This window comes from Oryza glaberrima, chromosome 5 (genome assembly GCF_000147395.1).
Source record: "Oryza glaberrima chromosome 5, OglaRS2, whole genome shotgun sequence".
Classification (NCBI taxonomy): domain Eukaryota; kingdom Viridiplantae; phylum Streptophyta; class Magnoliopsida; order Poales; family Poaceae; genus Oryza; species Oryza glaberrima.
This window is the reverse complement of record NC_068330.1, coordinates 12459745-12483954: the sequence shown is the minus strand read 5'-3', so window position 1 is coordinate 12483954 and position 24210 is coordinate 12459745. Positions and strand designations below refer to the sequence as shown.

Genomic DNA, 24210 nt, shown 5'->3' with positions numbered 1-24210 from the left:
TTGAAAAATATTTTCATAAAAGTATACCTATATCATTTTTTAATAAATATTTTTATAAAAACAAGAAGTCAAAGTTGTGTTTTGGAGACTGTATCACTGTCCTAAACGACTTCCTTTACGAGTACGGAGGAAGTATTAATTATGGTACACTTGATAAAATAATAAGTTTTTTAAAATTATTTAAAGAACTTTTATATAAAAAGTTTTAAAAGCACGTCGTTTAACGGTTTGAGAAACGTGCTATCGGAAAAAATCAGCCTCAATCAGCGTAAAAGAATCCTTGATGCATCCCACAACGCAGAAATAATTCGTGCTCCTCAAATGGGAGAAAAAGAAGTCCATGTACAAATAGTTTGCAGTACATACATACGGAAATACGTAGTGTCCTCCTAAATCACGTGGCTGCCTTTACAAATTGGCGCCAAAATTCAAAGTCTTGCCGCCGTGCAGCCCCGTGCTGCTCAACCCGGCCGGCACGTCGAACGACTCCAGCGAGGCCTCGACCAGATCTCCGCCGTCGATCTCCTCGCCGTCGTCGCATCCGTGCAGCCATGTCAGGTTCCTGGGGTCCTCCCGGAGCAGCATGGCGTCGTACCGCGAGCTCGGGAACGCGTCCCCCGCGGCCACCCGCGGGGAGGATGCGGCCGCGGCCGCGTCGGCGGCGGGCCTGCCTTTCGCCGGCGTGGACCGTCGTCCAGTGGGCGTGGCCGAGATGTCACCGGAGGAGGCGGCGGGCGTGATCCCCAGGCGGCTTCTTGACGCCACCGACGAGAGGCCACCTCTCCGGCGGGTGGTGGGGGTTGCGTCCCGGCGCGCCGCCGCCATCAGGTGCCGTGCCGCTGCTCCCTGCCATAGGCTGCGCTTCGCGTCGGTGTCTGTCGACTTGTTCCGACCGCCGCCGCCGCTCGTCGGAGAACCGCCGCTCGCGCCGCGCGGGCTAGAGAGGTCAGCAGTGCGGCGAGCGGCGGCGCTGGTGTTCGCTACGTCGATCTTCCGGCGACTGTCGCTGTTTCTTGATGATTCATGGGTGACCGCCTCCTCCCTCCGTGCGTTCCTCCCGGCCGAGCGCCACCTCTGGGCTGCCGTGCTTGCCGCCGCCATGCCGTTGCCGTTGCTTTGCTTCCCCGACGCCGGCGCCTGCCTCGGCTTGCTGCTGGACATGGGCGGCGGCGCGACACGGGACGCGCCCGCCGCAATGCTGACGTCACGCGCTCGCGGCGAGGGCGACGCGGCCCGTGGCGTTGACCCCGAACGTGCCACGGAGTTGGCGCCACGTCTGGTCGCTGCAGGTTGCTGACACGCCGGGGCGGTTGACCTCGGGCTCGACGTGCCGGCGGAGCCGGGCGTCGCGCGCTGGAGCGCTCCGCTCGACGGCGCCGTCAGCGAGGGTCTCGACCTGGACACCAGCGACGACGCGCTGGGTTGGCCGGCGGCGGCGGCGGCGCCGAACACGTGCAGTGCTTGTGTTCTGTCCCTGTGACGGGGCCAAGCCGCCCCGGCCGGCGCGCCCCTTGCGGTGGCCGGCGTGCGTGGGCTCGTCGACGCCGACGACCCCCGCGGCGTCGAGCCCACGGACGTGCTGCTCGCCGTGTTGATCGACGACACCGACGCCGACGACAATGTCCGGCGGCCGGAGAACACGGTGCCCGGCGCGTGGGCGACGGTGGAGAGTTGCGACGTCGCGGAGCTGCTCCTCGACAGCCTCGACGCCGGGGGCCCGTTCTCCCGCCGTGTCAATGGCAGCTGCTTCGCAATCGCAAGGGGGAGAAATGGGGGATCAAACAACAATTTGCAATTGCAAGAGGTGAAAATTTTGATCGGGTAGGGCGAGAGCGCATGCACATACCCGTGAATTCCCTTTCGCGTATGGCGCCGAGCTAGCTCTTTCCAGCCGGCTCGGCGGCGGCGCGGCGGAGACATGGTGGCCTGCGGCGGCGCTCGTCGCCGGCGACCAGAGTGGCGACGCCGGAGGTGTCAGAAGCCTGCCAACGCAATTCGGTAAAAGAAAAACGTAAGACAAATTTTCATCTACATTTCGGGGTCAATGCACCACCGATTCATCCGTACCAATCGTAGTCATGCTTCTCGGTTCCCGTCGACAAGAGCTTGCCGCCGCCGCCGGCGTCTCCACCGGCGGCAGCGGGGGCGGCGCTCTTTGCCTTTCCCCTCCCATCCGGAGCTCCTCCTCCCCCTGCATTGCAGAAATTTCCTCGTTCTCAGCAAGAACGAGGGATTGAGGAGCGGACAATCTCAATTTCTCACCGGCGTGATCGGAGGCGGCGCCGCGGCGATCGGGCTGGCTGCTCCGTAGCTCGGAGAAGAACTCGATGCTCTCGTCCTTGGCCGCCTTGCTCCGGCCGCGCCACCGCAGGAGAAGCTTCGCCACGGAGGTGGACGGCGACGACGACAGCGGCTTCTTCTTCGTCGTCATTCCCGGTTCACGATGTCGCAAAATCGCAATGGATTCTTTGATCGCTTTTGGGTTATTTGGCTTTATTGCAAATGAGAGGAGAAAGGAGGCGTTCAAGGAGGACAGGGCGTTAATTTATAAAAGCCGTTGAAACTGTCCTCAATTTGGCATTAGGGATTGAAACTGTCCAAAATCCAATATGAAATTCTGATCGTCTCTAATCTTTGAACCATTTCTCTAAAAATGATTTAAAAATAAAGAATACCATAACCTGTTTCTAAGCCTTACACTTTAGTACTTTACGCATCTTGAAAGAATTGTGCCGTCCGTGGCATGGGTTTGGAGTTTAGACTCACGCCGCGTCGCCGCTATGGTGTGATAAAAAAAATCAAAATGTTTATATTTAAAATTGATTTGCACGTACGTTTCTTTTTATGCTTTCAGCAAATTATTTTAAAATTTCATCTGAAAATTTCAATGCCAGAATTAAAACACCGACACAATTGTCTAAGGGAAAGTCTTCACAACTGATTTGATTCATGCCCGAGCAGTTGTTACAGATATGATCTACATGGACGAAGCCCTAGTAATAGAATACGAGGATACAGCTTCTGTAATGTAAAAAATGCATAACACACAGGGTTATGCTTATTCATTCAACCCTCTTTAATCTTCGGTTTTGCTATAATTATACACAAGCCTTACTCCGTATGTAATACTATAAAATACTGCACACTCGATTTTTGTCACATGGCAAGAAATAACTAGTTCCGCAGCCACTCAAAGCAACAGCAGAGGCCCCAGCAGAATTTCGAAGGATAATCTCTTATGAAAACATCCCTATTGTAGCCGACGACGTAGAAGCTGAAACATTGCTTGCGATGAGCCATTGTGACACGGATCACAGGCACGACGGAGATGATGTGCCTCTCGGAAATGACCCTCGCGGACGGTGGAACTGGAAGCCGGCTAGCTACGACTTCTGAGGAGAACTGGTTGAGCTGGTACGAATCGGCGAAGAATGCAGGAGTGCACTGGTACGCCTGTATGTTGCATAGCTGAATCCCCTGGGCTCTGTGGAATACTTCGTCAGGCACAGAGGCAGCTCCCCTAGTTGCGCTCACTTTTCTTGCTGACAGTGTCTTCCTAGAAACAGGAAAATTTCAAGTTAGATCAACGCATTACGTAATTATTGAAAAAAAAACGTAAAGTATTTTCTCCAAAACATGAATAAAAAGCATAAAAGAAATTTCCTGTAGAAATCATAGAGGCGTTCCTTCAAACCATAATGTGCATATCATCACGTTATAAGTGTACAAATTGCTTTGCTTGGTTGATGGCAAATCATGGAGAAACGCCTTTTTCTACTATGCCATGCATAAGTTACAGATACACTGATAGCTTTAGGAGATGCGACTGTAAAGCATCCAGCAAATGAAACATTAATAAATAAGTTCCCTGAACATCACCGAGGTATTTTGTATGAATCAACTAAGTAATATGCTAGGACTCTCTCTAAAACAATGAAACTAATATGATAGGCCAAACTCACAATTAAAGCATCAATTCACAAGATCTACAACAACAAATTCTCCACTACGCTTTTTTTTACCACATTTGCAGGATTACTGAACTATTAAACCAATATTATCATGATATAAAGCATTGTAGCAATTATAAGTTCCTTTCAGCCATCACATATTTTGATTTTATTTTCTTGTTACTATACATCGTCTCAACGTAAACACTAAAACAGCAACAGCAGAAAAAGAATCAAATTACCATCGAACATGAGCAGTGCTTTTTGCGAGAAGGGAACCATAGCCACTACATGTCTTGCATGTTACTAGGCCACGCGATCCACATGCTATACAAGGCAACATTCCTTTACCACTGCACATTCCACATCTGTTACAAATAAAGATACGCACAAAGTGAGCATTTTCAACAGAAGTGGCATACTTTTACCAGTAGATGTAAAATATCTCAATAATAGGAAAGCATTTTTCAAATTTTAGAGTACTATTTTCTATCTAATCAGGCATGAATTAAAAACTTAAATAAAATAGCAACCATTGACATGTAAATACAAATAAATATCTAGTGGACCAAAGAACAAATGCAACAATACTGCCTTAACATGTACACAATTTTACCAACTCAAATTGAACAGGCAACCAAAATTAGGTGATTAATGTGGTGATGTGCTTCTTTAGTGGCCTTTAAATTAGGTGCAAATGTGAACTATTTTTTTAGATAATGACACTAATGTAAACGGCGAGATGTAGAACTAAAAAACAAAGTTAGCAGCAGAAGTGCAGGACTAACACTGTATCAGATCCATCTTGGTGAGCAAGTAAACCCCTCCCATGACATGCACTGCAACGGGTCATCTGATTTGCCTTGTAAAATCCGTGCTCCTGACCAGCATTGCAAATAGGACATGGTATCTCTCCACGACTCTCGCAATCTAGGAGAAAATTTAGATCAGAAACTAGAATATTCAAAATAGAAAAAACAATGATGAATAAATTATGATATGTGCCGTGCAAAACATATATACCATCATACTGATAGGACAATTATAGTATAAAGGAAGAAGCCAGAAGTGTTTGATAAGAAAAATATATTTAAGGAGTCCAACTACAAATAATTTTAAGAAAGCCAAAGGTCATTCCGAGTCTTTGTAATTGTAAGACTTGTTTATTTGCAAGGTTGGGGTTTTCTGCCCCCTCCTCGTGTTTCTCTTGCTTAATGAAATGATACACAGATCTCTTGCATCTTTTAAAAAAAAACTATCTCCTATTATCTTTTCTCCTGTTTTGGTGAGTTCAAGTGTGTAGTGTCGGTGTTGCAATTCCTGGGTGGGTAGGTGCCAGAGTTTATCTCTAACGCCGTCCACCTTTTTCCCTCTATCTTAATGAAATGATACGCATATCTCTTGCGTGTTCTAAGAAAAATGATGTGTGTTAAAAAAACCCAAATAAGTGCACATATCGATTCCTATATAACATCATAACAACATAAACGAAAAGAATTAAGGTGATGATATACGATGGGACGAAAAATATATTTCAGAACTTTAGCTGACGCTTAGAAGGATATTTGCAGAATAGATAGGAACTAGGACAACCGAAAGAAACACAGTAGTTGTAGTTGGGAAGTACAGATATTACACAATCGGCAAAAGAAACTATATGACTAAATGAGTGCTTCAGAATGAAAACCATACCTAAGCATTTTTCAATTACTTCTGAGTGAGGGATCTTGACCATTACTTCTTTTTCTGGTACAAACAGTAGAGGAAACTCAGACCTCAGATCAAGTTCCCACACTGCAAGCACAGGACCCTTGTCTCTTCCATCTATTTTCCCACCATCATAGGGTTCCTTGTTAGTTACAGTGTCCCTTTCCTCGATGAAAGTTTCCAAAGTTCCAACATATACATTGCAATCCTCAATAGAGGTAATTTTCCATGTGCGAGCAGGCCTACTTCCCCAGCAGCACCGATGCCCAACATGATCAATAAGGAGCTGCCGGATCTCTACCTCATCCAGTACATCCCTGTCAGCATATTTCAATCATTCCATGTGAACAATTGGTATGATCTTGGGAAAGAAAGCATTGCAGGAAAAAAATGGAACAAAAGGGAAATAATGTGCAGGTTAGCTATGGTTCCTTTCCTTTTGCCATCAGAGAAAAATGAGGAATCATTATAGATATTAGTGCAAAACTAGTTATTCCAATGCTCCACATCATCAATCTCTTTTTATCTGTCTAACAATCTGGTACTTCTACAAATATTCTAGGTCTTTTTTTCTCGAAAACACAGGAGAGCTCTGTTTCATTTCATTAAGAAAGCAAATATATGTACAAAGAAGGGGTCAAGGAAACAACCCCACTACAACCAACCCAAGCGATGCTCAATAACAAATATTCTAGGTCTCTAGAGCTTTCTTCCTTCAAGATGCATTATCCCTCAACTACAAGTACCAAGTCATTCCCATCCCAAATCACTTCCTGCCACTCTTCAAATTTGCACAGGACAACAGACCAAGAGTAAACAGTGTTTTCATTTTTATGAGATTTGGGGCCAACGGACAAACCAAGTATCAATCAGCTTACATAAGTTGGTTACAAAGACAATAATTTAGCTGTTGCCATGTACTTTTTTAATACTGGCACAAATTAAATTAGGCATGTGTGTGCTGTTGAAAGCTAACTGCTTGAGCAGAATGCACAATGGTATAACTAATGTTTGGAAATATGGATTAATTGTGATTTGAATATTTCAGCTGTGCGCTGATGTACTGAGAATCTGAGGTTATATAAGCACCAAGAGAACTATTTCCAGGTTGACTTTTGGATGCAGCCAGTATTTTCTCTGTCGAATCCTATATGCTTATAGTGGAATTTATGGTTTTTAGTGAAATAATATATTTCTGGTCAATCTTATCAAATACAGTATTTTGCATCCCAGTGCTTATTGCTCATTCGCTCATTTTCCAAGTTTTCCCCCCTTTTTTTCCGAGAATTTATTTGAAGGAAAATTCAACAATTTCATATTAGTGTGCACGGGCATTATCTCTTCATTATTATTCATGTTAAATTATTGGTTTGTAGATGGAGTTGAAGGCAAGATCAGCTAAATCAATAAGAGGCAACCCAACAGATATTTATTTTGGATTTTGGAGGCTAGAAAGATCACTGCACTATTTGACCATCATGTGAATACTACCTATTCAACAATAACTGGTAAAAGGAGGTGGCATGCATCAGGCTACAATCAGAAAGATGACTGAATTGGCCCTACTTACAATCTGAGTATGTGTAATTGGCACTACATTAGCTAGCAAATTGTCAAAATCTTTCTGGCCTGACTGTGCCATTTGTGCAGACATATCGTTTCGCAATATTATCCAACTGGCCACTGCAACACCAAATCAAAATATTGCACATTCCGCTTGCTAAATATGAGAGATAATCTGGCTACTGCTTGCCAACTAGCTGGCTACTCTTAAGAACCTTTACAAGTACCTGGCATGGGAAAAGGAGGCGCAAACAAGTTCAGAAGGGGACATATAGGAGCAACTGGGATTCAAGTAGGGTGGATATCTCACGCGTTTTAATGGACACAGCGCCTCTCTCTTATGTTCGTCTTCGGTCCCCAATTTCTTACCACGTTCACACTTCATACTACCCATTTTAGTTATATGATCTTGCGGCAGCAGGATCATAACAGCTAATCAGCAAATACCCGATTTCGATTGGAAGTGCTCACCTTCTGCCATCATGAGAAGGCTGGTATTCGCCGCCATACGGGTACGGCCCTTGAGGAACAATTGCTAATCCTCCTGCAAGGTATAACCAACTGATGTTAGGGTCACGGACACAGCTGATGCGATGCGAAATGCAGAGAGACGAGAAGAAGAAGAAGAAGAAGAGGCGATGCGGAATCACCGTGAGGGTGCGGAGCAGTAGGGGCAGCTGGCGACGGGGACGGGGAGTGGATGTCCGGCGGGTAGACGTCGTGGTGGAGAGCCGGCGGCGGTGGGTAGTAGCTGGCGGAGGAGATCGACGCGGCGGACCTGACCTCCGCGGCGCTGACCTCCGGCCCCACGCCCCAGCCCGCTCCTCCTCCTCCTCCGCCACCGCCGCCGCGCAGCGCCGACGAGCTGCTGCGGCCCAGGTACTGGTACTGCTGCTGGTGCTGATGCTGATGTTCCGCCGCTGCAGGGAACGGAATTCGACGAAACGAGGCAGGCAGGGTGAGACGATCACGAGACGGAGCCTGAAATGGGGGATCGGGGAGAGAACGAGGGCGGACGGCGAAGGCGGTGGCAGTACGCCTACCTGGCGGCGGTGGCGGCGGAGAGGAGGAGGAGAGGAGGGGGCGGCGCTGCTCCTCGCCGTCGCGCTCCGCCTCCATGGTCATCGTCGAGTTGGGGGTTGGTCTCACTTGGCTCGCGAGTCGCGAGGGGGATTATAACGGCATGAGCTGCCTGCAGCTCTGTAAAGCCTTCGCCGCGAAGGAGTCTCGGAGGGAGGAAGTCAGGCGGCCGGCGTCCTCCCGTCTAAATCAGATGGGCGCGTCGCTGTCTCCAATATGTGATTGAGGAGGACGACGACGAAGACTTGGCCAGCTGGATGGGCTGGCCGCTGGCCTGCCTGTCTGGGAATTCACTGCAGCCCGTTCAGTATAGTAGTCTCAACTCAAAGTAAAAAAAAGGAAAAAGTACACCGAAGGTCCCTCAACTTGTCATCGAATTACAAAATCGTCCCCCAACCGCAAAACCGGATACAACGCATCCCTAAACTTACAAAACCAATGCAAATTTGGTCCCTTGGCGGTTTTGATTCCAGTTTTATCCAACGCGACAGCTGACTCAGCGTGAGACCCACGTGAGCCCCACACGTCAGGGTGTCCACGTCAGCACCCTGCTGTCTTTTCCCCTCCTCTTTCTCTGTTTCTCTCCTTCCTTGGCCCTTTTGGTTGGAGGGAGTTTTTAGGAGGAATTGGGAGTTTAGAGGGATGAGGCTATTAATAGTTTTGTTTAGTTAGGAGACATGGGAATTTTGGTGGGATGAGGATGGGGAATTGAGGAAGGAACTCCCTCCTTTTCAATACCTGGGTAGGGGCAGGTAATTGGGAGGGAATTCCTCCTTTACTTTGTTTAAGCAAATCTCAGCCATCCGTTTTTATTAATGACCTAATCTCCAACTAAATTCCCTATCAATTTCCATCACCTCTACCAAACAAGATATTGGGATTAAAAATCAAATTCCCATCTTAATCTTATCATCAATTCCCTCGTGTAAACTCCCAATCCCCTTCCCTCGAGTTACCAAACAAGCCGTCACTCTGCTCTCGCATGGGGACGGCGCTAGGGCTGCCGCCCACAGCGGCGCGCGCGGCCGGAGGGTGGTGCGGCCGGCGGCTCCCGGGTGGTGGCCGTGGGCTCAAGGCGGCGCAAGCTCGCCGGCTTCCCCAATCCCCTCGTGCGGGTCGGCCGGCGGGGCGAGGCAGGAAACGGGCAGCGGGGTGGCGTGGGCCGCGTAGCGACGCGGCGGCGGCAGCGTGCTGGGCGCAGGCAGGCGCCGCGACGATGGGTGAGGAGGTGGAAGTAGGCGCAGGCGGCGGTGGGAGTAGCCGCGCGCGGGCGGGTCGGGAGAGGCGCAGACGCTGATGGCAGCGCGGTAGCTAGCTTTACGCCGTCGTTGATCTCATCGATGCGTGGGGTAGCAGGTAGCTCATGGACACGTTCACGACCAGAGCAATGAGGAAGGACATGATCATGTTGAACCCAAGCGCACGGCACCCTGCAAGATCAGTCGGTGCATCAATCATGGTCGATGACAGCTCCTCAAGGTCGCCGCGGACGGGGCACTAGATCGATGACTGGCGACTGCCGCGCGACGATGGTCAGGGAGTCCTTGGCCTCCACACATGGGGGAGACCCTCCTGCTCCGGCGGCGTGGGAGGGCAGGCGCGGGAGGACGAGGCAGAGGCGGATGGCGCCGACGGGGAGAGGGAGGTCCCGCCGTCGTCATCCATGGCCGCACGTGGAAAGACGACGGAGGCTGGCGGCGTGGGAGGGCAGGCGCGGGAGGACGAGGCGGACACGGATGCTGCCGACTAGGAGCGCGAGGATGCCGCCGTCGTCATCCATGGACGTCGTCGCGGCCGCCGCCGGTCGCCGGCCTCCCGACATCCTCCTCTCCTGCCTGGCGCCCTCGCCGCGCCAGCTTGCCCGGACTAAGAAGAAAAAGTGAGAGAGAGGAGGAAGGGAGAGAAGAGGGAAAAAAGAGAGAGAAAGTGATGACGTGGTCAACCTGACATATGGGGCCCACGTGGGTCCCACGCTGACTCAGCTGCCACATCGGATAAAACCAGGGTCAAAACCGCCTGAGGACCTACAGTGAGTCGGTTTTGTAAGTTGAGGGATGACTTATATCTGGTTTTGTGGTTCGGGGACGATTTTGTAATCCGACGACAAGTTGAGGGACCTTCGATGCACTTTTTCCTAAAAAAAAAAAAGCAAAAATTGCAAAAACCGCCCAAAATATCAAAGTATGGGAAGCAGATCGTCTGACGTTGGGTGGCCAACAAAGGGACGTCGGGCGTCGATCCATCGTCTGATCAGCATCTCGCGGCGTTGTTGCTTCCTTCGTTCCGCATCGCACGAGCGCAGCGAGGACGACCCATTCAGCCTATTTACAAGCAACCGTGGAGGGAGAAAAACGAACGAGACTGCTAGTCCACTGTCGTACAAAAAAAAAAGAAAAGAAAAACCAATCCCAGCATGGCTGCCCGCCGCTCCGTTGAGGCTCGCCGCCTTCCTCGACACGGGTGTGGGAGGAGCGGACCACCGAGGAAGACTCCTTCGATGTCGCCCTCCTCTCTAGCCCTCGGCCCCATGTCCTCCCCCACGTGAGAGCTTCTAGGCATCGGCGTCCTCGACAACGACGGCTTCCACGGCGGCGGCGGCGCCAAGCTCTTCACCACCACCCACGTCGAAGGAATGCCAAGAGCCGCACAAAAACAGGAGAAAGGGTGACCACTGCTGCCTAGCCCGGAAAAGCTTCAAAAGCCCTGAAGTTTTATGATTAAGTGCAGAAAAGCTTCTTGTTGTTCATTCACCATCTTCATCGCCATAAGAACAGCAGCCAAAAGGTCTTTTTTTCCCTCCATCCAAGTATATTGGTGCCTTTTTTTCCCTCTAGAAACAGAGCAATGAACGGCGGCGGCACACGGCAATAAGGATGCTTGTGGGCCATTTTCACTGGCATGGGCCGTCTGCGATCCTGTTTGACCGCCTTATTTGTTGCACTCGTGCGATGCGGAACGAAGGAAGCAGCAGCGCCGCGAGATGTCGATCGGACGATGGATTGACGCCCGACGTCTCTCTGACGTTGGCCGCCCAACGTCAGACGATCTGCTTCCCAAAGTATGAGATTCCCCTATAAAACGATTGGTTACAAATAGGTCCTCCTAACTCATATTTATTTGATATTTCTCTTCACTTATCATTATTCACGTGTTATTTTTCTCTTTTACATATGTTATATGATTTCTATTGATGAATACGACTCTAGACACATCTTTCAAAAAAAAAATGGACCTTGATCGTGTTGAGCATCTTTTTCACTTCGAATCTACCAAAGAAAATAAACACAATCAAACCCTATGAGGCGACCATTGGCAGGTTTGATCCAACTAAAAGATCGGTGTGCAATCGGATCCACAGAAACTGGGTAAAACTGGACTATTAGACCACTGATTAAACCGACGGTCCAAGAAAACTAGAACTAGACCCTCGGCAGGTCTGATCCAACTAAAAGATCGGTGTGCAATCGGATCCACAGAAAACCGGGTAAAACCGGACTATTATACCACTTATTAGGCATGTTCAGGTTAGAACATGGGAGGAAGAGTCGTATAGCTGTCCAAGGAGGCACGTGTCAGGTATCGAACCCCCCAACCTCCCTCTGGAGGCATGCTTCCACCACTAGGCCATGTATGTGTTACTGATTTTAGTACATATCTCATTTTAGTTGAACCGGGTTGAGCCAGTGGTTCAATCGAGCAAACCAAGAGCGAGGCTTAGGGTGATATTTGGGATGTTTTTTTTAACTAGCATAAGGGTGTGAACTATAGGATAGGATGGGATGTTGTATGTTAGATTAACATATAGTAATAAACTGTTAAATATGAGTATCATTTATGATATGTTGGATCTTTCGGTGACAGATAACTATCTTTTTGGGTAGGGAATGACGTTGATGATGTGGCTACAATAGGTTTCACTTACATGAACATCAACCCTCAAAAGAGGGGGTGGAGAGTTCAATAGTCCATTCTTCAATGGATTGGTTGTTACTCACATATATTTGAATACTAGTAAAATGCTCATGCTTTGCTATGGGTAAAAGAAAATGCTATATTATAATATGTTATAAACAAAAATACATTTTTTTATTAAATATGTTAGAATCACTTGTTTGCTTATTTAAATATATGGTATTCACTTATTTTACACAAACATTGGACTATAGATTAGAAATTATCGAGGGCTACTTTGTAAAAGGGTTAATTGGATCCATGCCATGCAATTTTGCTGATTTGAAAAAATATCACTACTATTCATGATATCGGCTATGTGCCGCTATAATTTGAGGGAATTGGAACAGTGCCACCTCGTCACAATTTAAATTTCTATTAAAAACCTCCGTTAGCGCCAACTGCACGTGTGGCCTAGCAGTAATAGAGTCAAATGTTTTTATTTTATTTACGTGAGAGTCAAATGCTTATTAATGTATATCTTGTTAAAGTCTAGCGCTTATCAAATACATGGTTGCATGCCCCATAATCGATCAGGTTTCGTAACCGTTTGTGTTAGAGCAGATTCTTTGTCCCAGTAGTCTAGAGAATAACTTCTTTTTCGATCGATGGGGAAGAACTCGATAAGTCGTCTTGCGACCAAGTCTTTGGCGGCGATGCATACTCTTGTTTAGTAGGAGTATGCACTCTAACGTTATTAGCGGCTAGTATTCTCATTAATATAGTAATAGGTTAACACAACGAAGGATATAGAATATCTTATGCTTTTAAATATGGTTAGAACATAATTATTTATTTAATTTGTTTCCTATTTTTAGCTTATGGAAAAAAAAGATTTGCAATCTGACCGCGTTGCCGCTGCCTACCTACACTTTCCAGTTCCACTGCTTCGAGCCCAGATCATATATATCTTGCTGAAACCGGGACGCGCACCAGCACCCGCACACCATATGACACGGCACGATGGACTTCTCGTAACCACGCCGGACGAGATCTCGTGACTCCACCCTCCCTCCCTCGAGGAATTTGCATATGTGCCACTGTTAAAAACTGGCTTCGCTCGAATGCCATCCCTAAAATGGGATTCGCTCTAATGGCACTATTAAGATGTGGGCGTTCGCCAGAATGCCATTTTTCCCGTTTGTTGCAATTGCAAAACATTTTTCACCAAAATATTTTTTTCTCGGGCCATTTTCATCAAAATATTTTTTTCTCGGACCGTTTTGCCCCTGGACCAAATCAACATCTCTACCAGTATCGTTCTCTCGTCTGCTCCAGGCGTGAAGACACAGATCGAGGAGAGGAAGAACAGATGGCGACGACGCCGGCGCCCGGCTGGAGCGCCGCCGCATCCACTAGCTAGCGCGCCGCCGTCTTCCCCCACGTCGGCCGCCGCTCTTCTTCCCCACCTCGCCGGCGCAGCTTCTCCCACCGCGCCGCCTCTCCTCTCCACCACCCAGTGAACTCCGCCGCCATGGAAGGCTCTCTCTCTCATCCTTCCAATCGATCTCCTCGACCTGCTATGCTCATCCCGTCGAAAAGTTCGATTCTTTTGCTCCGATCGTTTCGCTGTAGATTTGGTTTTGTTTTATTTGTGTTTTGCTTTTCTTTTGGTCTCTCTTTTTTGTTGGATCGATCTTGTCTCCGACGATGTAAATTTATACTTTCGTTCTTCTGAAGTTGGCAATGTGGAAGAACTATCTGGAGACCTGAAATGGGGGTTCCCATCGATCTAATCTTATCATTTTTTTTGGTTTTTTTAGTTGAGATTTGGTCAGGGGCAAAACGGTCCGAGAAAAAGTTATTTTTATGGAAAATGTAAGCGAGCGAAACCAGCTTTTAACAGTGGCACATATACAATTCTCCCCTCCGCCCGTGACGGTTTCGGCGACAAAACGAAACCCGCCCCCACCCCCACACCCAAAATCCGTGTGCGCCGCCCCGCACGGCCGCGCCCCCCGTCCCCGCCCCCGTCGCCGCCTATATCACCGACGACCCTGCTTTGCTTTCCTCCTCCTCCTTCTCCGCGCGAGTTAGATCTCCACAGGAGACAATCCCAATCGGGCCCCTCCTCCGCCCCTCTCCCTCTCCCCCCTCACCGTCGGCCTGCCGGCGACGGTATATCGAATCGAGGTCAGTCTTCTCGTGCTCCAGTCATTGGGGTTTCCTCTGCGGAGGGATCCTCCTTGGGGTTGGGTCGTCGGATGTCTCACCCCAGAGGGATTGGGGCGGGGGATGTCGGGTTGGATCTTTCCTTGTTGCTGTCGTTAGCTCGTTGCGTACGGGGAGGTGGGGGAAAAAGACGGAAGTAGCTATGCGTTCTTTTTGTGTTAGCTTGCGTGTTCTGTTGTATTCCTTCCTAATTGGTGCGGAGAATCGTGCTAAATGTGTGTGTTTGTGCTCCTTTCTGTCGCAGGGCTGGAGCAGCTCTCCATGCAGGAATCGTGAACTGCTGGTCTGTTTTGCTGGACCGAGACGATTGCTTTGCTTCATGATTCTTGCCGATGCTGACCGTGTTGCATTGATTGGACCGGGGCATGGGAATCTCTGAATCTGAATGAGTGCCTTCCATTAGAGTGAACATGGACTCAAGAGTTGGAGTGGTCCTATTCTTCCTGCTCTTTGTCCTTGTCCGCGATGTCTCAGCGGTCGCTGAGACAGAGGTTGGCGTTGTGCGCGTCGTGCAGGAAGCGCCTGATAGGAAGCTTGAGGGCGCAGGCGGGCAGGATGGGTTCAAGAGCGGGAAGGTGCCGGTGTCTACGGTCGCGTGGTCGACGCTTGCAATGGCCGCTGCCACCGGTTTGGGTGCTCTGCCATTCTTTTTCCTGGAGCTAGAGGCCCAGTGGGCGGGACTTTGCAATGGACTCGCGGCAGGGGTGATGTTAGCGGCGAGCTTCGATCTTGTGCAGGAAGGGCAAATGTATGGCAGTGGGAGCTGGGTTGTGTTTGGGATTTTGAGCGGAGGGTTTTTCATCTGGCTTTGCAAGAAGGTACTTCCTGTTTCATTCTCTTCAGTTTTCTGTGATATCACTTATGGAGTACTATTTAGTACATTAGCATTTTCACTAATCTACAAATATCAAATCATGTACAAATGTATTTAGACTTGACGGAGCTAGTCATGGATGTCATAAAGACCCATTCAGTTCATATGTTCATTTAAATGGCATGTACAATGTACATATCAATACATTAACATAATTAAGATTGCAATTCACTTATACACATATTGTTGTGGTTCGTGGTAGCTTCTATGTTAGAACACTGGCATTCAAAAGGGTTTTCCTCTGTCCTAATATATGTTGGCATACTCATAATTTCGTTGTCATTTAACCTACTTATCCTGACTCCTGAATCCAAGAATCAGATTCTAATAAATTGAGGGCGTGCAATATTCAATATTACATGTTGAAAGTGCATTCACTATTGTACTTGCATATTAAGTGCATTCACCATCGTACCAGTTTGGTTTGATGGTTGTGTTTTGGGTTGTCGTCAATATATTTCTTTACATGTATTTTTGTTATTTATCTCTTACTTAGATATTTTGTATTATTTCATTTTACACAGTTTCTTGAGCAATATGGAGAAGTAAGCATGCTCGATATAAAAGGTGCAGATGCAAGTAAAGTTATTCTTGTTGTCGGAATAATGACACTCCATTCTTTTGGGGAGGGCTCTGGTGTGGGTGTTTCCTTTGCTGGCTCAAAAGGATTCTCTCAAGGTCTTTTAGTTACTATAGCCATTGCTGTACACAACATACCTGAAGGCTTAGCTGTAAGCATGTTGCTATCATCCAGGGGTGTATCCCCACAAAAGGCAATGATATGGAGTATCATAACATCTTTACCACAGGTGCACTTGCTCTATCCTTGAACTGAAATACGAGTTACCTGATAAATGTCCTTGTTCTTGAGTCAACATGAAGAGTTCTCTATTTTTTAGTTATAGACTTATAGTGGTTCATGTTTTGTAGCCAGAAAAGTGAAATCAGTTTTTTTCCTTTTGCAAAGGGGCTACAATCTGAATTTCCTTTTCTATAAATTTAGTTACTATACTATTTCACTTTTGTGTCTGTGTGTACATGTGCTATTCTTTCAGTAAATTGCATTGGCGGTACACGAATTTGTTAGGTGAGTGCAATCTAGTGCATAAACTTGTAAAATGCTCGTTTTGGTGTATGGACTTGCCTGGTGGTTGTGAACCAAGGCCAAAATAACATAGCAAGGCTAATTTTACCAAGTTGGACGTTGATTAGGACGTGATATGCACATATGAGATGGGTATGAGATATGCTATATTTATAAACTCGGTTCCTACATTAACCTTCTTTTTGTTTACACCCTTGCATCATTACTCAGGTTTTTTATGTCTTTCTTTGACAACAATCATGCCTTATTTTACCTTTTATTGAACATATATATGTCTATATTGCGTCTTCTCACTTGCATGTTTACGTCGCATCCTAATCACCACTTAAATCGATGAGATTAGCCTTATGGTGTCCTTTTGGCCTTGGTTTGCACGCACCAGACAAGTTCATGCACCAACACAAACATTTTACAAGTTTATGCATTAGATTGCACCCACCTGACAAGTTCGTGTACCACCAATGTAATTTACTCATGTTTCTTTTGTGCAGCATAGCACATTGGTGCATGCATGCGCATTTGTGAAATGGAGTTACTTTTATGAATAATATATGATGATCTTTGTCCACTGATTTTTTAAATTGGAATTCTTCCATTGCTATGATCGTTACTTATTAGTGCAATTATAATAATGGTAGCAAGGGAAGGGAGCATTCTTTGTGGTGGCATACTCTTCACAATTTCCTATCTTGCTTGCATATCTGGTAGTTCCTCATTTATGTTTGGTGGCCATCTGTGAAGCTGGACATGCTAGGACTTAAACGCCCTAACCTGATAAATAAGAAAACATGGCCATCTCCAAGGTCCTAACATTTGTTCGAGTAAAATCAGCATTTAAGACTTAGAAACTTTTGCTGAATGCCTCTCTACCGCTCCTTCCATTCTTTTTCAGTTGCAGTTCAGGGCATCAACACTTCTCCAATACACATGTCTGATTGTTGCCTTTTCAAATCATATATGCATGAGAATTATTTTAAAAATAACTACATGAAAGTATTTTTTTGTGACAAATCTATTAATGTCATTTTAACATATTAAATCTTAATGTTTTTGCATATATCATTGAATTAAGAGTTTGAGATTTGATTGCACGCATTCTAAAGTGTCATCTAATTGAAAATGGGAGGTTGTAAACTTGTGAGAAGCCATCAAACTTATCACTAGCTCGTTATGCATACTTCTGTAGATTTTAGGAAATTTAGCTCAGTAACATCACAAAGAAGCAAAATTAGAGATAATATTGGCGCATCACAAAGGATCTCAAGTGTTAAATGAAATATCACGACCATATTGTGGAAAATAACAAAGCCATAGATAATCACTTAGGCTATGTTCGGTTCCTTGGGATTAAACCCCCAAGGGGAACCTATCCAGGGAGGGATTGAGTGGATCCCTCCCATGTCACTTAATCCCTGTAGGATGAATTCCCTTGATTTTCCTAATCCCTGTCTTCAAAACGTTTGTTCGGTTTTGGCTTGGTGCGCCTGCTTAAATCCCGTGTCAAGGCAGCAATAGGCAACATCAACAACAGAAGGACTGGTGCTTTCCTGCTTCAACGTTGCGCGCTGTCCATTGAGTTTAGAATAGCAAAATTGATTTTCAGGTTGGCAGTTTAGAATAGCAAAAAAATATTGCAAACCGATATTTTTGTATAAGTGAAAAGTGCAACATGAATGAAATTACACTTCAGTAAAAAAATATTGCAGTAACCTCATCAATTACGCGAAAACCACATTGATTAATCATTAAAACAAAAATATTGCAGTATCATCAAGGCCTGTATCCAGTTTAAGGCAAGGAGGCATCACCCAACAAAGCTTGAGGTCACTTGACAATACAGAGACAACTAAATACAGTCATAGAAGTGAAATTTGACAATAAAAAAGGAAAAAGATGAAACTATGTCATGATTCACTTGAGCTATAAAAATAAATGTGAGCTGCCACACCAGGACTCCTAGACCAAATGGTTACATCAGCAATATACAATGGTTCAGAGATCAACATTTGTTGCTCCTGCAAAAAGCCATCATCTTGTACATGTCTGCTCATTCACTCTGTATCTGAACTACCATCCTCTCAGACTTCCTCCCAAAGCCTGTACAGAAGAAAGAAGTTTCCTTCAGTTTTCAGTTGTAAAATGCAATAATTTAGGCAATGCTTTCGTGCAGTGAGCAATTGTCTCAAATTTCCTGAAACCAGCCAACTATTGATCCTGGGCAACATTTTTACCAAGTTTTCAGTTTGACAAGTGATTGTTTGTAAGCTGTATTGTGTGCTTTGCCTAATAGCTAGCAGTGCTAGAAACATGGACATGCATATGAGACTACTGCTAGCAGTGCTTCAGATATCAAAATGAAATTAGGACACATATAAGATTGAGCAAGCAAAAAACTGAATTCAATAGTAGCTACAGTAGAAGCAAAAATCAGTAGTCTGCAGATTAAGCAAGCAATAGCTGCAAAAATCATGTTTTACATCCAGAATTTCTTCATTAGATGGTTCTAAAAAAGATCTACTAAAAATGGACCAACCTAGGTAAATTTTTAGACCATTTGAACCATGTACCAAAATAGTTCAGTTTAAGTAAGTTGTATTCTGCCGACTGCCAAGAGCTTTTTACAGGCCTGAACTAAAGCTGCACATGACTCATTTTTCTTACTACTTCAATTTGAACTTTGTACTTTGTTCAGAAAATATGGCATGTGGAATGGCTCATTGATCTACTTGTATTATGGGCACTGTCAAGTATGGGTGAGATTACAAGAGCAGACAACTTGTTGGAATCACTTCTGATGAACAACAGTTGTCTAGTATTTCTGAAAAATGAACAGCATTCACTTCTGATGCCTCAATATTATTATGCACTGCATGTTTTTGTGGCATTACTATTACCTGCCAACTAATTTTTAGAATAAACCATTTTCATAACCTTTATGTACAAATTTAAAACAACTCACAATAAGAATCAGAAAACGTGGTCTTTCAACTACTCAACTACCAGGAGAATCAGCATATTCTCACTAGGGCACTACAAACAGAGGATCAGATCCAGGAAGGACATGATCAGAGCTTCAGACTAAGTTAGGAATATTACTCAGAACAAATCAAGGGAGAAAGAAGAATAAATCAAGAAACCTTGTGAGGAACAAAGAACAGATCCATGTCTTCCTGCTTCTCCTTGCCGTAGTGCTTAGAGCTTCAGTGGCGCCATGGTGAGGGGGTGTGATGCTGCGGCGTCCCCCGCCATGCCTGCCACCGTCGTGCGCCGCCGCAGTAGCACGAGGCCACGGGCGCAAGAAACCCTAACACTAGAAGAGGAGGCTAGGGGAGATAGGAAGTGAAGGAACTCACCGGGGAGAAGGTGGCCACCGGAGGAGTCAACTGCCGGAGGAGAGAGCGTGCCGTCGCCGTCGCCGTCGCGTCGGAGTCGCGCTGCACTGTGCAGCCGTCCCCGCTGCAGCGCCCCCTCTCGTTGCGTCGCTGCGTCGAGAGGATTTTTTTCCTCGCCACCAGAGAAGCTGAATATTTCCCGGCCTATGACGAGGGGAAAACACCGGGGTGGGCCAGGATAAAATCTCGCCTGGGCTTAACCGAACGCCTATACTTGCGTGGGCCGGTATCCTTTCCACGCCGGGATTTTCCACGGGGATTGGGCTCCGATCCTGGCCGAGAACGGCCCAACCGAACAAGCCCTTAATGGGGATTGCCACTATTATTTTCCTTTTACTTGCCAATAGTGCAACTTCCTGTCAGTATTTCATTGTGAGCGAAATGTTTGTCTACTTGTATGCAACAGCATACCAACTTGGTTTCAAGCTACATTTTGGTGCTGACATTCTTTTGCCTTCCACACTACTCTGACCATGTGTTCATTTTTCTTGGTTAATACAGCCAATTGTTGCTGTCCCTGCATTCCTTTGTGCCGATGCATTTCAAAAGGTGCTTCCCTTTTGTACTGGTTTTGCTGCTGGATGCATGATATGGATTGTAATTGCTGAGGTTCTTCCTGATGCTTTTAAGGTGAACTCTAATCATTTAGTTAGAAGATCTGTTAATGGCTGAATCTTCTGTTCCGTTGATTTGTAAATGCAGTTTTGCTCATCTTTTCCTTTTCATGCAGGAAGCTGCTCCATCTCAAGTTGCTTCTGCCGGAACGCTTGCTGTTGCTTTCATGGAAACATTGGGTACAGTGCTTCAGGGATTTACTGATGGCCACAAGTAAGTTTCCTCTATACAATTCCGGAGTACTATGTGGGTACTTTGAATTTCTAATTGATGTTATTAACTTCTGATCTGCAGCTCAGAAGATACAGCAGGCTTTTTGGTATCACTTGTATTTGGACTAGGTCCTCTTTTTGGAGGAATTGTACTTGTTGCATTCTCTCTTACTTTCAGCATGCCACACCCTCTTTTGACTGGTGTAGCATCAGGCATAGCCTTCCGTCTCGCAGCATGGAGACCTTTACAACTTCTAATGTCATCGAAGATGGGTCTATTTACCACCTTATTCCTCCTAATTGGAGGTTCTCTCATTTACCATGTCGCCACATCAAACATCCTTCAGCTAGTTAACCGCAAGAAATCTTCTGTTAATGTAATTACATCATCCTCAGGCCTCTCACTTAGTGTCCTCACACTGCAATCGCTCCTTGCTTGCGGTTCTGTCTTCCTTCACGCATATGCTGAAGGTCTTCAACTTGGTGTGGCTGCGCGCAAGGCTTATGGTCTAGGGCGCTACATGGTTCTTCCAGTTTCCCTTCATGGTCTACCACGAGGTGCTGCTGTTGCGAGCTGCATATATGGTGCCACTGATAGTTGGCGGGCAGCCTTGGCAGCCGCTGCTTTGACCGGCTTTGCAGGGCCAAGCGCTGCCATCAGTGCAATCCTCGCGAAGATTGACTACAGTGGACTAGACTACTGGATGGTCATTGCCTGTGGTGCTTTGATTCCAAGCTTTGGCCGAGTCTTCAAACGCTCGCTAAGGTTGGACATGCGGAAGAGCATCTGTGGGCTTTTGATAGGTTTCGCCTTTGCCTCTGTATGCCTGATGTCGACCAGATTCATTTGCTTGCACACTCCCTACTGCAACTCAGCTCCAGAAGCAGTCACATAACCTTTCTTTTCTTTGCTGGTACAGTTGTAGAACATGTAATATCAGTGTAATGATGATACAGGAATGGAAAAATTATTACCGTTCAGGTTGAGGAATTCCCTTGTATGAACAAATCAAAGGGAAATAGGCATGGAATATATACCGGTTTAATTTTTGTCTTTTCACCTGTTCGTCCTGAAACTGTGGATTGTTGCCAACCTTGAAAGAAAAAAAAGGTGGTGTGCAAGTTCTGGTTTACTCAACTTTTTATGGTGCCAGGTGGTACTATACTGGATTACTGGCAAAGTTATTGTAAGATCTGCTCTATTGATTGATGGATATCTACTTTAGGGTAAAATGGACAAACTGTACATCTGAACTCATTCTGGTGGATAAAAACCATTTAGTTTGCAGGAGATTAAACTCATTAACCGTAGCAACTGATCAGCTTTTCTTCTAGTTCAAGCTCAAATCTAGCAACCGTGTTTATGGCATATCCCGTGTTTTACTGTTTATAATAAATAACAGCTTCTTCGTACCTCCAAAAGTTGCATGAAGGACCATGTACTGAAGCAACATAATTCCAAAAGTTTCTCCAACTCATAGTACTTGATACTTCATTCCAGTTTTAAGGGAGAACCCAGGACACTGCACTAGGACAAGCAAAGTTTGGAATTTTTATGGTGATGTGAAGACAGAGAACATGAGAAGGAGTGATGGACAGTAATGTGAATTGTAAAATAGACCAGGCATATGAAAGTGTTACCGTGAATCGTTGCAGCAGTATATTGAATTTCCATAGCAGACTTATTTCAGTGTCACAGTATTTAATAGACCCCGATCCAAATAAACAATTTGACAATCACAACATAATGTGATGTTGTTTAGCGTAATGGAGGAAATTTCACAAAGAATTTAATAAGGAAAAGGTACAAATATCATAAAAGTTTAGGATGATATCCCATATAATTAACCTCTGGGTGAAAATTAGGACATATACTATAATTATTTAGCCATATGCATTGGTTTTGATGCAATGACCTAGACTTTAATGAAATTATTTGGACTTTCACACACAACTTTTCTTTTTACCATTATAAATGTTGATTATAAGGGTTCTAATGCTGCTAAAACATGGCAGCCACATGTTAGCCCCATGTTGCTTCCTGAGCACTTTTGTAACCTTGCTAATTGCAGACAAATAGAGCGGCTTTTACCAAGAAATGAGTCTTTTGGTTCATAACGATATTTCATCAAGAAGGTCGTTCGGCCTCCACTCTTGGTCATTATACCATATTTCAAGATTCTAGTCATTATACCACCTTTCAAGATCTTGGCCATTGTCATGCCCACTCTATTTGGTTTCATCCATTGTCTCTGCTCTCATGTTAGTAATGTCATGCTCTGGCTTGCATGTTAACTGAGAGGATATATCTTGGCATGCTCGCTCGACAAGGTCTTAATCAACTAATGGTAGAGAATAATGTTAGGCGATGCTTTTCATTTCTGAAGGCATTAGGAAAATATTTCATTAAGCCTAGAGCATTTTAGAAAATTATATGAAAAGGGTTTGCACTTTGTTATCACCTATGTTGACAATTGACAAGGAATCCATACAAGCGAACGCTTTTATCGTGGTAGATATGTCAAGCATGTAAGGCAAGAAAAACCTACTTGAAGCGCTCACAATTTTTATGCCTATAAAGTTCATGTGATTTATGATGTTCCATACAACGGCGTAATATGCCTACTCAGAATTTGTATCGATGAGAGGTCATGGAATTTTTCTTGAAGGCATGGATAAATTGGCTTTAAAAGAGCAGTCGTTTTATTCATCTAGCAACTATGATGCTATTTCACATTCATGGTAGACATTTTATTAGGAGTGTGTATGTTTCTCACCAAGCTCGCTTTACGAGACGAGGTGATCAAGACAGGCAAGCTGAGGCAAAGTCTTCCTAGGGCTCCAAATGCAACTTATGTTTTTTTTCTTTTCCTAATTAGTACGGTTATACAAATAGCCCCCCCATCAACTTAAGTAGGATATCATGTAAGAATAAGGCAATTATGAATGTATTATGTCTTATCTTCATCTCTGTAGCATCTTAATCAAAATTTTCTCATTTGAGCATACCAAGCTAGGCCTACCCTCTATATCTCAACCTAGAGATCAGACACGGTCAAGTAGATGCTACTCTTTCATTATTCCCTGAACCCTCTTCTACTTAACTATTTTATAATTAAACAATTATTGCTAGACAAAAGGACTTGATCCTTTATACCCTAAATTTGATCATAAATGTTTAGGTTAATTTAAACTTTGCATGAATATAGAATGTGATATATTGTTTTAGTAATTTAACTTTATTGTTTATTTGCGAATCAATACCAAGGATTTATTTTTGGATCATAGGTCGTTTAGACAAAACAATGTGCAACCGCATACCCATTAATATAAGAGAGAATCCCTTATATACCACTCCAAATTAACCGGTTCCTTATATGCCACTTCAAATTGGCTCCTCCCTTCTATGCCACCGGTTTAAGTTTGTCGTCCCTTTTAAGCCATTGTCGTCACTCCACCGTCAGTTGACCGTTAACTTTATAGTAAAAAGACGTATTTGCCCTTGAGAGTTGGTATACAACCAATGATAGGTATTTTTCATTTGATAGAGAAGTTGGTACAGCATATAAAAATTGATTATTATTTTTTT

The 24210-nt window shown here is 45.2% G+C and overlaps 3 protein-coding genes and 1 non-coding gene across 5 annotated transcripts; 2 read left to right on the top strand and 2 right to left on the bottom strand.

Annotated features, from left to right (window-relative positions):
* Positions 1–296: 296 nt before the first annotated feature.
* LOC127774855 (uncharacterized) lies at positions 297–2496 on the bottom strand. The gene is made up of 4 exons (XM_052301145.1): positions 2263–2496; positions 2068–2191; positions 1847–1982; positions 297–1743 (listed from the first exon to the last, which is right to left on the bottom strand). Exons 1-4 carry the CDS (start codon positions 2429–2431, stop codon positions 409–411), a joined length of 1764 nt encoding a protein of 587 aa, XP_052157105.1. The 5' UTR covers positions 2432–2496; the 3' UTR covers positions 297–408.
* Positions 2497–2911: 415 nt separating this feature from the next.
* On the bottom strand, positions 2912–8554 carry LOC127774937 (uncharacterized). Its single transcript, XM_052301227.1, has 7 exons — positions 8264–8554; positions 7871–8140; positions 7692–7764; positions 5643–5974; positions 4739–4880; positions 4193–4318; positions 2912–3556 (listed from the first exon to the last, which is right to left on the bottom strand). Exons 1-7 carry the CDS (start codon positions 8343–8345, stop codon positions 3175–3177), a joined length of 1407 nt encoding a protein of 468 aa, XP_052157187.1. The 5' UTR covers positions 8346–8554; the 3' UTR covers positions 2912–3174.
* Positions 8555–13510: 4956 nt separating this feature from the next.
* LOC127773331 (putative zinc transporter At3g08650) lies at positions 13511–21681 on the top strand. 2 transcript variants are annotated; one of them, XM_052299389.1, is made up of 6 exons: positions 13511–14384; positions 14668–15241; positions 15822–16106; positions 20296–20424; positions 20525–20622; positions 20704–21681. In XM_052299389.1, the coding sequence occupies exons 2-6, from the start codon at positions 14834–14836 to the stop codon at positions 21515–21517; spliced, it is 1734 nt and encodes a 577-aa protein (XP_052155349.1). In that variant the 5' UTR covers positions 13511–14384; positions 14668–14833; the 3' UTR covers positions 21518–21681. The 2 variants fall into 2 exon arrangements, with proteins under 2 accessions (XP_052155349.1, XP_052155350.1); XM_052299390.1 differs by lacking the exon at positions 13511–14384 and adding an exon at positions 14416–14540.
* On the top strand, positions 13892–13974 carry LOC127775255 (small nucleolar RNA Z159/U59). Its single transcript, XR_008017929.1, has one exon. It is a non-coding gene; the product is annotated as a small nucleolar RNA Z159/U59 (small nucleolar RNA).
* Positions 21682–24210: the final 2529 nt, after the last annotated feature.

Coding starts and splice junctions, on each gene's coding strand:
- LOC127774855 (XM_052301145.1), bottom strand. CDS start 2,431: ATGACGACGAAGAAGAAGCCGCTGTCGTCGTCGCCGTCCACCTCCGTG. Junction 2,192..2,262: donor CGCCGCCTCCGATCACGCCG/GTGAGAAATTGA, acceptor TCTGCAATGCAG/GGGGAGGAGGAGCTCCGGAT. Junction 1,744..1,846: donor ACGCGAAAGGGAATTCACGG/GTATGTGCATGC, acceptor ATTGCGAAGCAG/CTGCCATTGACACGGCGGGA.
- LOC127773331 (XM_052299389.1), top strand. CDS start 14,834: ATGGACTCAAGAGTTGGAGTGGTCCTATTCTTCCTGCTCTTTGTCCTT. Junction 16,107..20,295: donor TCATAACATCTTTACCACAG/GTGCACTTGCTC, acceptor TGGTTAATACAG/CCAATTGTTGCTGTCCCTGC. Junction 20,425..20,524: donor TTCTTCCTGATGCTTTTAAG/GTGAACTCTAAT, acceptor CTTTTCATGCAG/GAAGCTGCTCCATCTCAAGT.
- LOC127774937 (XM_052301227.1), bottom strand. CDS start 8,345: ATGACCATGGAGGCGGAGCGCGACGGCGAGGAGCAGCGCCGCCCCCTC. Junction 8,141..8,263: donor TCCGCCGCCACCGCCGCCAG/GTAGGCGTACTG, acceptor CGTTCCCTGCAG/CGGCGGAACATCAGCATCAG. Junction 4,881..5,642: donor AGTAATTGAAAAATGCTTAG/GTATGGTTTTCA, acceptor ATTTTCTCCTAG/ATTGCGAGAGTCGTGGAGAG.